Below are 12,696 nucleotides of genomic sequence, written 5' to 3' on the forward strand. Positions count from 1 at the left end.
AAGAAATCAGACAATATGAAATAAAAATGATGACTCCAAAATTATTACAGAAGTTAATAAATATGGAATTAAGACAAAGGATAGCCAACACAACTCATGGGAGATGGGAAAAGTGAAGGAAAACAATAGTCAAAGATAATAGAGAAGAAAATACTCTTGAAATAGAGTAAATTAAAGCATGAATCTGCAGATTCAAGAAGCCTGTGTCAGGGGATATCAGATACAGGGTGATCAGGACCAAGATATAATCCAGTAAAATTCTAGAAGAAGAGACTACATTGGTATTCAAATAATAAAAGGGAACCTCAGCCAATGATAAAAATAGTCCATAAACCTCAGACTTCCCTACAGTACCATTCCAAAACTAAAACAACCCAATATTTTCACCAAAGTCTAAGAAAAAAAAATATAACTCAATAATTTTATACCTATCCTCTACTTTAGAGGCAATGGACAGACATTGTCAAATACACAAGGCCCTTGCGGAAGAATTAAGTCAGTGACTAAAGAATATACTATTGGGACTATATATATTCTATATGGTCTTGAGACTATAGCATGAGAAGTAGCCAGAGCTTGTTTTTCACTTTAAGAATTAGCATCAGCTTAAGATATTTTAAATGTTTCACATTACAGAAACTCTGTTGGAATGTATACAAGGCAAAACAGAATGCATTTTTTAACGTACTATTTAATCAAAACATATGGAGCAATGAAAAACGCGATGCTTAATAAAAATTAAATGGGACTCTGCATAAGGTAGCTAATTAGCGCCAGGTGCAGGCAACATTAAATGGTTGTAGGAGGGAGAAGATTACCTCAGGTCATAGGGTAACAGCTTGTCCAAAGAAGAAAGTCTGCAGGGAATAAAAGTATAGGTTTCCTTCCAAGGCACACTCAGGATGCCTTTTGCAGAAAAGTGGATCTTGACATGAAAGGGTTCAAATATAATACCTACATGTTTTCTGATTTAAAAAAAAGAAAACTTGGAATATTTCCAGTATTAAGTTAAATTATATACAGCACATAAAATTTTCCAGATTTCAAGGAGGGATGAAGGGTGGTGGTGTCAGAAATATCAGTTGTGTTATTCTGTAAGTAATGTCTGCTTTATAATTTTCCCTGAATGAATTTTTCAAATACTTTTTTATTGGGCCTCTTAGTGGTCTTAGTAATGTGTTTTAGAGCATGTTAAAACAAAACTACACTTCAACTCAAACAGAACTTTCACAAATGAGGATATATTTAATTTTTGTGTTTAAGCAGTGAAAAGATTGGGAAGAAAACAATGTCCCTATAGATTTTTGATTAGAATAGTGGCTGCTTCTTTAAAATATTAATTTAAAAAATGGGAGTTTTGCCTCAATCATATATATCTCTCAATACCTGTAAATTCTTGTGTGGTCAATTACATTCTTCCATCAAAAGGTAACATACTTTTGAGTCACTAAATAAGGAAATACTTAAAAGATTCCATAAAGTTGTGTATTGTCAGTTTGTTTTTGATATTTTAAGCAGTTTCACCTGATGCACACAGCTTTTAGTTTCCATACTGAAGGCAGTCAGCATCTAGCATATGGTGTACATGATATAAAGCGGAGTAGGGCTCAGCTTCACAGGCGAGGCAGCTGGTAGATTTGACAGTTCTTTTCCAAATTACTCATCATGTTTTGAGTTGCTGCTAGGAAAAAATGTGTTGCCCATATCCAAAATAGATGTTCTTTTTTATTTTTAAGCTTGGGAAAGGCTTCCAATGGAAAATAAGACAGATGGGTATAGGAAGCAAGATATTTATCCCTATTTAGACCAGTTTCTTCTGTCAGTTCCCTTATCAGAACTTATCAGAAGAGTTTTCCAAATAAATGAATATTTCATCATTCTTAGTTAACTATGTCCTAGGATGTACTTTAGCTTCTCATACAAAGAATGCCTTTGGAATAATAAAAAGTCAAAGCCACAGGAAAGGCTGGCAGACTTTTAATAATCAAAGTGGCATTTGTCTCAATTTTGTGGTAACCAGGAAATTATGGAAGTTGGATGAAAGGACACTTTTTGAAATGTTAACATTGCCAATGAGCAAGAAAAATCTGGAGAATACTTTTATCTATTGGCAAGTATGTGATTGTCTGCTTTCAGTAATATTTCCACCACTGAGGATCCTCTAAGTTAAAAGTTTTTCTACAATCTCAAACATATAGACCAGAAGGTGTTTATTCCAACTGCAAATTGCATAGTGTGGCCAATTCTTTCAAATGCAGGTCATAAGAGTTATCTATTTGGACAAAACTCACAGTTTGGAGGTTTATAATGATTTCTAAATGGGACTTTCTACACAGACTACCAATTTTGTTTGTTTGTTTGTTTGTTTTCATCCTGTGTGGAATGCAATGAGTGATTTCTGAATCTGTAAGTATTCTGGAATTTGCATGTATTTCTGATTTTCTTTCAAAAGCTTTAGATAGGAACTGTCACTTGAATTTCCAAAGTTTTAGATATTTGGTACATATTTCTTCACCTAATTAATACTGGACTCCAAAGCTGGATTTTTCTCCCCTTTCTGTGGTTTTTACTTTGCAGAACAACTTTTATGCTATTGCTAAGAGCTTCAAAGTTGAAAAACTTGCATTTCAATCATCCATTAATAAAGATTAATATTAATGTACTTTGCTAAGAGCTTCCAAGTTGAAATATTTGTGTTTTAGTCAACTAACAAATATTAATATTAATGTAGTTTTCTGTTATTTGACTATTTAATTTATGATTTAATTGATTTGTAATTTTGGATCTTACAAAAAAAGTTGTCATATTTATAGCTCCTGAATTAAAATTCATGTAAAAAGTTTATGCAAAGATAAAGCAAGCTAATTTCCTCTTTATCCATCTCATCTTTGGTGATCCAATAAAAGCATATCCAACTTTCAGTTTCTAAAATTAATAGTAGTTGTCAAGTTTAAAGTATAGTTCTTCATATTTCTGAACACTGTCATAAGTCATTGGAGATAGATTTATGAAATGACAGACTTTCCCAGAATTAAATACAATGTGTCAAGAAGCTGTTCTTTAGTTCCAGCCCAATGGGAATTTAAGAAATCATTTTAAACAAGAATAAAAACAGAAATAACTTTGAAAAGCCTTGTAGGTGACAAGTACATCTCAATGCTCCCTGTACATCATATTTTCTAACCAATATTTTCATCTTTTTTCATTTGAAAAATGAGTTTTAAATGTATTGGAAATTATTAACATATTGTTTTATGTTCTGGGAACTTGTGAAATAATATAAATCAAGTGGTCATGGTTTATCAGCATAAAGTTTCTATATATAAAGATATACAATTTCAGTGTTATTTTTCCTGTTAACTTGAAAAGTTATCTTATTATTTCCCATTTGCTTCTTAATTTTAGATATCATACATAGGCAGGTAAAGTTATTATTAATAAGAATTCATACAAAAACTAAAAAATGAGGCTTAAAACCTATAACATATTCCTCAATTTCCTACATCCCTAATTGTAAAAATCATGACTAATAATTGTGTTTAAAGAAAAAAAAAAGCCTGCATTTTATGGTAAAATTAATTTTAAGCCATAACTGTGTTTCAAAAATATAAAATTATGAAATAATATATGTCTCAGAAATTAGGAATGTGTTAACCAATGCCAGCACACAAAAAGAGTTTTCACATTTATAATCAATCTCAAGCTTCATTCCTACACTGCTTTGCTAAGTCAATACTATTCTCTCCATTTTATAGATAAAGTGACCTAGGATCAGGGATATTAAGCGGCTAACAAAGGAAGCACTGCTCAGAAATAGACCAGAAACTCAGATTGGGAAACCAAAGTTCTATATTCTGTATTTGCTATCTATGCAAGAATATCCTACATAACAATCAGGTTTGTGAATGCTTTAACTAATGGAGAAAAATGCTATGAGTTTGGACTAATATATATCAAATGTCAATGTCAAGCCAGTGTATTAAGAAAGCTTTTGAAGTTAGATAGACATTTAGAAAGCTGTATCAAATCAAATAACTTATTAAAGTATCTCCTGATACATTAAAGAAGCACTATTGTAAATTCATCCATCCATCCATCCATCCATCCATCCAACCATCCGTCCATCCATCCATTTATGCATCCATCTGTTTATTTACTTATAACACAATTACCAACTTTTATTTACACACATTTGTTGGTTGGTTAAGCTAAACTTTAAAAGAGATGCAGAAAGTTTGTTAAATCAATGAATTTTTTTTAAATTAATGAATTTGAAAAGATCTTATTTTCCAAATGTTTACAAATAAATTACCACTTAAATTACTGCAAATGCAAACTGTTAACTTCAATTTTGTAAAGCCAAATGAAGGATGAGATATGTTAAAACCACCAACTTTTCATGCCAGAGAACACAACTCATCCTTCACTTTTCCTCTTAGTGTAAGCATCTACTTAGAATAACTTGAAGCATTCTACCAAATTTTGTTTAAATAGGCCAAACAGATAATAAGTATACAGCAGTTAAAAATGCCTTTACAAAGGAAGGACTCAAAGCAGTTTAAAATAAAAGAATTGCATTAAATAATCAAACTTCTTAATTTGGTTCACAATTGTTTATCTTAATGAAAATCAAGCATAACTAATAAGTGATTATTTTATACATACAGGAAAAAAGGAATTATTGTATTTTTCTCTTTAAGAAAAGTTAGCAGTTTATAGTATTAAACATTCATATATTATTTTCCATGAAAATCATTACCTATTCATTGTTAATAGCAAAAGTCACTACAAAATGGTTTATCAAAGTGATGAATAGATCAGGAGCAACTTTTACACAAGATAGTCCTGCAAGTAATATTTTAACTTGGGTGAATAAATACATTTCATTCTATCAAATCCTACTATGCATGAGTTATGAAGCATTGTACAAGCCATGCTAAATGGATAGAAGGATGGCTACTTACCAACAGGGCGAGCTGTAGACATTACAATGGTGTGGTGAGAACATAAAGAAGAAATTAAAAAAAAAAAAAGAAAAAGAAAATTATCAGAATGCATGATGTGTAATGTTACATTTAAGTATGGACAGTAGAGTGATTTCTAGTCTTATAATTCAAGTATGAACAGGATGTCTGAGTTTGATTAAAACTGAAAGTTATAAACATAATTCTAAGAAAATAATTATTTTGCATTCTAGAATTAGTTTTGCGATTGAGAGATATTTTACGTAATGTCTTATTGTCATCACTTACTATAGTTATTATTTCAAAGAAACTTTTAAACAGCCTGTATAACCCCAAAGTTAAGAACCTGATGAATATAACTATTCAAGTCACAGACTAGCAAATGTCATGTCAATAAAAGAAGGCTTCACTGTCTGATTTAAATAGCAATTGGATTTTAAGCATGGTTAGTCAGAACCATTACAAGGACTATAGAAAAGCCCCTGATGCTGCTTTTCAGCCAGTAATAAGTTAAGATCACATCACTTTTCATCCGTGGACAGGGTGGATGAAAATATAACAAATAGGTTGGAACATCCTTAGAGATTTCAACTGAGTAGCCCCCTAACAACTGTTAAGCTTGCTCTTTCTTTCTTTCTTTCTTTCTTTCTTTCTTTCTTTCTTTCTTTCTTTCTTTCTTTCTTTCTTTCTTTCTTTCTTTCTTTCTTTCTTTCTTTCTTTCTTTCTTCTTCTTTCTTTCTTTCTTTCTTTTGGCAGAGGGCAGGAAATAATGACTGACAAGTTGACTCTTGTTCACACTGAAAATGGCTTTCAAACTGCTGCTTCAACAAATTACTATTTTTTTTTATTATACCATAACTTTCAATCACTAAAATCAGGCTGGCCCCATTATTAGTGCACAGCAATTGTAAGAGACACACATGGGCTTAATAATACATTCTTTAAAGAAAATAATGCCAAATCAATTTAGATAGTAAACCACTTTATATAAAAGCAACGGACAAATATAAAACATATGGTGCCATTATTCAAATGAAGAAAAAATATATTTAGTAGTACTTGAACTTTTATGAACTCTTACATTCAAAATATAAACTTACATGACAAACAAATGTTTCACCTACATTCCAGTGGATATAAAACTCTAGTATGTATATAATGTGATTGTAGAATTTAGGATAGTTTTGTCTTGATGATGTCTCATTGGACATGATGAGATAGTCATTGAAACCATATTTATAGGCATTCATTCACTCAACCAATATGTCATGATACCAGCTTTGTGCATTCTCTGAAACAATATGGAGGTGCCTCTGTAGGAGATTCCTGGCCTTATAATATTTACAATTAGAAGGGGGGAGAGTAAGATAAATCAAAGAAGAATAAAGCAATTATAGCAGCAGGATGAAAATTCTAGCTTAGTGACCATCTACTGTGTCCTACAGTCTATGAGGTGTTCACCATAGCAAGAGGGAGAAAAGAAGAAAGTTGCTCAATGAACAGTTTCTTTCCTTTCATGGGGGAGGTGTGCACAAAAATAACAACCAAGGACAAGACAACAGACTAACATCATAAAGTTGTGCCTCATTTGAAAGATGTATCTCTTCATTTTGTCAATGTCCAGTAGGAAAAGAACTATGTCTTTTCATTTTGAATTTGCATTTTTCAGGTGCCACCTCAAGCTGAATCCCCAACATAATGTTTCACTTAGAAAACCAAAAGGCATTTGAGTCTATGATATCACAGAAAAAGAAGAAACTATGGCAAAAAATCATGTCTAAAAAAATAAAATATATTTCTCTTTCACTTAGTCTAGAGTAATATTTTTGAAAAAGGTTTTATTGTGCTAGAAGCAAGATAGTTTTTCCATTAAAGTCTTGACTTATGCAAAGACAGTTTGAGCTACTGAAAATGGGGGGAAAAACGTGTTTACAAATATGTGGTTTGTGTCAACTCATTTTGGACCCATTTAAAAACATTCTATTAGATCATGAATTATTTGACTAGGATATAAATGTTGGGAGGTTGGTTGTTGTCTCACGTAATTTCTTTCTAATTTTATGTTTGTCAAGTCAGCAAAGGGAGCTACTTGCTGTTAAGTTTAATTTTATTTTTACCTTATTAATTTTATTTTTTTATTAATTTTAATTTTATTTTTACCTTATTCTGAAGTGGAAAACAACTGAGTAAATCTGTTTCAGATTTTGACTATAAAAGTCCTTTCCTTTTCCCCAATTGAATATCATGATAAAATTTTAGCAGAAACATCCCAATTAAACTTCTTGTTTTTGTTACATAGCAACATTTTATCCACAAAAAAACCCAGCAGGTGGATGTTTTCAAAATCAGCAAATTAAACTAAACTGTGTCCCTGCATTAAATGGATGAAAATGGATGTGGCCTCTTGGGTCAGTTGACCCTGTTCTAATAAAACAATCCAGGGAAGGGCTAAACATTTCATGTATGTGCATAGAAAAACGAGAACAGAAAAAAAAGTCGTAGATAATATGCTTTTTCTCCTGTTAACCTCTTAGCATGAGAAGTTCCAACTGCTTTTCCTAATGGTAAAAAATGTTTTTAAATGATATTTTACTCCACATTCTGTTGTATCATGGAGATTTTCTTTTTCTTTAACCCTGTTTTTGAGGTTTCAGTCTTAGATGAGTAATAAATACATACCACACAGATTAAACTCTCTAATCCATCTACAGGACACAGATTAGGGGAGAGACCATTTAAGGTTTGCTGATTAAAAAAAAATCCTATTAAAAACAAAAAAACTCTATTAGTTTTTTAAGTTAGCTAGAAACATCCATGCGAGAGGAGCATGCTTTGTTAAATGAAATGTTAAACCTGTAACTTTCAACAAATTATGAAAACAATTAGCTGGGAAATATCTCAAAGCAAACAGACCACTTCGCATCTCATTCATCCAAGCATTCAAGTATAAAAAGAACCCTGCTGCTTCTATAAACAAACAACTCCTCACATTTTCTCACCATTTGTTAAGTCAGCAAATATTTTTTAAATGGAACATTTCTTGGTGGGTTGTTTATTTTTCCCCAACCCCACTCACTTTAGAAACAACAAATAAACAAGCTTTGGGGAAAATTTGGCCAGGTGAATTGTTTTCCCAAAGCATTGCCTAGCAAACAATATATATATAAGATATATAATCACCTACAGAGAATATAGATTAAATTTAGTAAAGTGGCTTACAAAGGACTACCAGATTTTGATAATATATAATCGGTCTATATATTTGATTGGTATATGATCATAGATCATTGGTATATGATCATTGTATATGATCATAACAGATCATTGGTTTTATGATCTGTTAGCTTATGAGGAATGAAAATGTTTTTAAGCAACTAGTTTGCCGATTTTGTCTAAATTTGTTTCGTATCTAAGTCCACTCTATAGTGTCCAGATGGGGGAAAAAATGGATTCAGTGGAATAAAAGCAGAGTGATTGAGAAGTATGGAAATTATCAATATTTTCCAAGTCATCCAAAGTGCGTATGTCCTAATAGTTATCGGGAGAGAAACAGGTGGGGGTTTTTTGTTTGTTTTGTTTTTAATGATTTGATGCTGAAATCATAGATCAGCAAAAATCATTTTTGGTCCCCTGATGGAGGACCAACATGAGAATCTCTGACAAATTTTCACCAATGTAAATTCCTCTACACCTTTTCACCAATGTTCTGAAAACTCTTGGGAGCAAAGTTGCACAAGGGTAGAAGGTGTGACGTAACAGGGTGAGATATGAATGGGCTGGAAGCATGTAGTGGACTTTCTCACAAAGGATGAGAGTAGAAGGCATCAGTTAAAGTGGTACAAGAAAGGTGGAAAGATTGAGCAGAGGATGTGCTTGCCTATCTCTGTTTGAAGTCCTATGAGTATAAATGATGGCATGGGTGATGCCTGTTTGGTAAGAGTAATGTAGATGTCCACACGGTACTTACGATTTGGTACCTAGGGCTATATAATTTACTCATGTGGATTGACAGGCACCAGTAGCAATATAGTTCATTCATTCTATTTCACTGTAGGGTTAAGTAATGCTTTCTTTCACTTATAAGCAATTCCAGGGAGTAGAAATGAACATTATTCCATGAATGAAAAAGTGCATGACGCCCAGAAAGTCAAAGTTATTATAGAAGCGACACTGACTATTTCAATTATTTAAGGCCAATGAACTTCACAAATCACTCTCTAAATCAGATTTTCTCAGTTGAAGCTCATTTGTATCCACTTTTCACCTTGGAAGCAATGTTGATTTTATTATTTTTTATTGCTTTTTGGATGCTGAAATAAAAATAAGAATTTCAAAACAGCACTCTCCCAGTATAAACCAACAAACAAGTAAACAGAAAACAGAGTACCTTTAAAATTCCAACATTTAAATGCAATAAATACTTCAAAACAGTGGGTACTAAAAGATTAGTATAAATATTTTCTAAAGATTTACTTTTCAACCATATTAGCTCTTATTTATTAAATAAAAACAGTCCCTTCAAATGATCATACTTTTCAACTCAAATTTGAGAGTAATTTTATTTCAATTAATAATAGAAATGACACAAAACTAGGCATTTTAATATAATAGTAATAATAAGAGTGCAAGCTATTATTTTGACTGTGAGTTCACTTACCAATTTAGCCAAATATTAGTCTGTTGATTCAATTGTATTTCACAGCTGAAGTTTCTTACCTCGGACTGTTAGAGAAGCAGAGGCTTCTACTTTTCCAACCCGATTCTCGGCAATACACAGATAGGTGCCTTCATCTGTACTCATGGCCTTTTTAATTCTCAGTGTGTAATCATCTTTGATGTCATACCTGTGTGGAAATGAATTGATTTTATTAAATAACATATTGGCTATATTAAGATAACACTGTGTTTTCATCTTCATTTTTCTCTTTTGGTATTGTATTTTAACTAAAATAAAACACACATGCATACATACATAATAATCAGCCACAAAGTGCAATTGTTAGATTAAAGGTGTTACTAAATAAGATCATTAATTTCAGAAGTGGGAAAGCCTGAGTGGCTCAGTGGTTGAGCATCTGCCTTCAGCTCAGGGCATGATCTCGGAGTCCCAGGATCAAGTCCCACATCAGGCTCCCTGCATGGAGCCTGCTTCTCCTTCTGCTTATGTCTCTGCCTCTCTCTCTCTCTGTGTTTCTCATGAATAAATAAATAAAATCTTTAAAAAAATTTTTTTTAAATTTCACATGTGATCTCTTTCGGCTCGATTACCAATTACCCATATTTTTATACTTATAACAACTTTTACTGCATCAAGACTATCAAAGGTGTTATTAGCATTTTGGCTTTTGTCTCTTAGTTCTTAGATAGTAAGTAAGGAATAATGTATATTTCAGTTTCTAGGGGAGTTATATTCTATTATTTTCTGGGTTACACTGTATTTCAATATATGATTTACTTATGGGGCATCTTGAATATAGAGCTGAAATATATTAAAGGAAATCTTTTCCTCTTATTTGTTGGCAAACTGACACAAATACATTGTTGAAAGAATTAAGAAGGGGCTGATTTTTAAAAATTAGTAATATCGACACTTAAAACATCAACATGCCATGGAGTGATTTCTGGAAATGCACATCCTCAGCTCTTTCCACACTTTTATTTTCTCGCTTCTTCTTCTTCTTTTTTTTGTTTTTTTTTAACAAGTAGACCAATACACTAGTTCAGAAAAAGATTCTGAAATTTAATTCATTTTAATGAATCTGTTGAAATACTTGCATAAGAATATGCTCTTATTAGATTCAGAGGTTACAATTACACAAGCAAAATAACAAAGCTATTATCTTTTCATTCTTTTCATATCTGATCTTTCCTCTTGATTTTCACTGATGGTCTTTGTTATTTCACACACACAATTTTGCAATAGCTTTTGATTGATCACATTGCCTCTCCATGTATATCACACAGATAAAGCTGTATTTTTAAAATATTTGTTTCTACCTACTCAAAACTAGCTGTGACTTCCTATTGCTTTCAAGACAAAAGCAAACTTTTTAGGCTTGCATTGAAGACTACTATTTCAGATTTCCTCTACTTTGGGCTTTAGCTAAAAGAATAATATTTTAAGTTTACTTCAATGCAAAGAACATAGACCTAATAATTGTTCTGTTTGATAGAACTTTGCATGACGCAAAGCAATGTCTATGAACCAATCATGCTACAACTAAACTTCAACAGGGACACCTAGGTGGCTCAGTCGGTTAAGCATCTGCCTTCGGCTCAGATCATGGTCTCAGCGTCCTAGGATCAAGCCTTGCATCAGGCTTTCTGCTCAGCCAGGAGTCCGCCTCTTCCTCTGCCCCTCATCCCCATTGTGCACTCATGTTCTTTTTCTCAAATGAATAAAATCTTAAAATAAATAAATAAAGTATTTTACTGTAGAAAAGGGGTACACACAGAGTGGAATAAGTGCCAGGTTGAGAGTCAGAGGTCAAGATCTGAATTCTGATTATTCTCTTTAGTAGTAAAATGACTTGAGCAAATCATTTCACTTGAATAAGGGTCAGTTTCCATCTGTAAAATGACAATCTTTGATTCAGAGAATTATTTTGAGATTGCTATTAGCTAATGGATGTGAGTCTTTTTGATTTGCTTGTTTAAAATGTGAGGCAACATTCAGTTTTTAATTTTTTTCCTGACTGACAGATCAGAAATCATATATAATACAAGTATCTTTTAAAAAAAAACTTAGAATAATATTTTCATGTGTGTTTGATCCAGAGAGGATTTTACAGACATTCAAGTCTGCAATATCTTCCCCTCTTCAACTTTTTTTTTTTTTAAGATTGTATTTATTCATGAGAGACAGAGGAAAGAGGTGGAGACATAAGCAGAGGGAGAAGCAGGCTCCATGCAAGGAGCCCGATGTGGGACTTGATCCCAGGACCCCGGGATCACGACCTGAGTCAAAGGCAGATGCTCAACCACTGAGCCACCCAGGCACCCCTCCTCTTTTAACTTTCGATAAAAATTCAGAGAGCTCTGAAGACACTTTATCAAGTCAAACAAAAGCCATGACAAAATTCTAGCCAGAATTCAGTTTCTTAGGATGAATTAGAAATGTCTACAAAATGCAATGGGAGAAGGGGCAGAGAGAGAAGCAGACTCCTGGCTGAGCAGGGAGCCCAGTGCAGGGCTGGAACATAACCTGAGTCGAAGGCAGACACTTATCCAACTGAGCCACTCAAGTACTCCTGTTGAATTTTTAAGTGCTAACTTAAGACGTATATGACACATTATCTATATCATTTGGATAGAAATATAATTTCACATTCAACAAACATTTAGTTCTACCTTATGGCAGAATTTACCTCAGGTTAGATAAATTCATCCTGTAGGGAACAATGTGGGGGATAAACAGAGTAAGAAAACTATTTATATCTTGCTTTAGTAAGTAAAAAATGTATACTTATAAATGACAGATTACATAATATTTGAACCCAAAATAAGTCTGAAATGAGACTTGTTGAGATTTCTTGTATTTTTAAGGAGTATTAAAGAAAACCAAGAATAGGAATGGGAATATTGCATCAATATTTTATTTTTTTTGTTCTTTTAAATTGGTTTTGTTTGTTTAAGGGTTCCCTGGTCAGGGATACAAGTAACTGTGCATTCTACTCTTTGATTGTTATTTTGTTTTCATAAGAAAAATGAAAAATGAAATACAGGTTGGGAG

At 32.5% G+C, this 12,696-nt stretch overlaps 1 protein-coding gene across 17 annotated transcripts in view; it reads right to left on the reverse strand.

Moving 5' to 3' along the window:
• Positions 1-12,696, reverse strand: part of ROBO2 (roundabout guidance receptor 2) — a 1,638,467-nt gene that overhangs the window by 120,604 nt on the left and 1,505,167 nt on the right. For 12 of the 17 annotated variants that reach the window (XM_038581205.1, XM_038581210.1, XM_038581203.1 and 9 more), the window contains 2 exons: positions 9,681-9,808; positions 4,965-4,976 (listed from right to left, as the gene is read on the reverse strand). In XM_038581205.1, the coding sequence (XP_038437133.1) occupies positions 4,965-4,976; positions 9,681-9,808 (140 nt within the window). The remainder of the gene's footprint in view (positions 1-4,964; positions 4,977-9,680; positions 9,809-12,696) is intronic. The other 5 variants (XM_038581204.1, XM_038581215.1, XM_038581209.1 and 2 more) reach the window with 1 other exon arrangement.

This window comes from Canis lupus, chromosome 31 (assembly GCF_011100685.1).
Source record: "Canis lupus familiaris isolate Mischka breed German Shepherd chromosome 31, alternate assembly UU_Cfam_GSD_1.0, whole genome shotgun sequence".
NCBI lineage: Eukaryota > Metazoa > Chordata > Mammalia > Carnivora > Canidae > Canis > Canis lupus.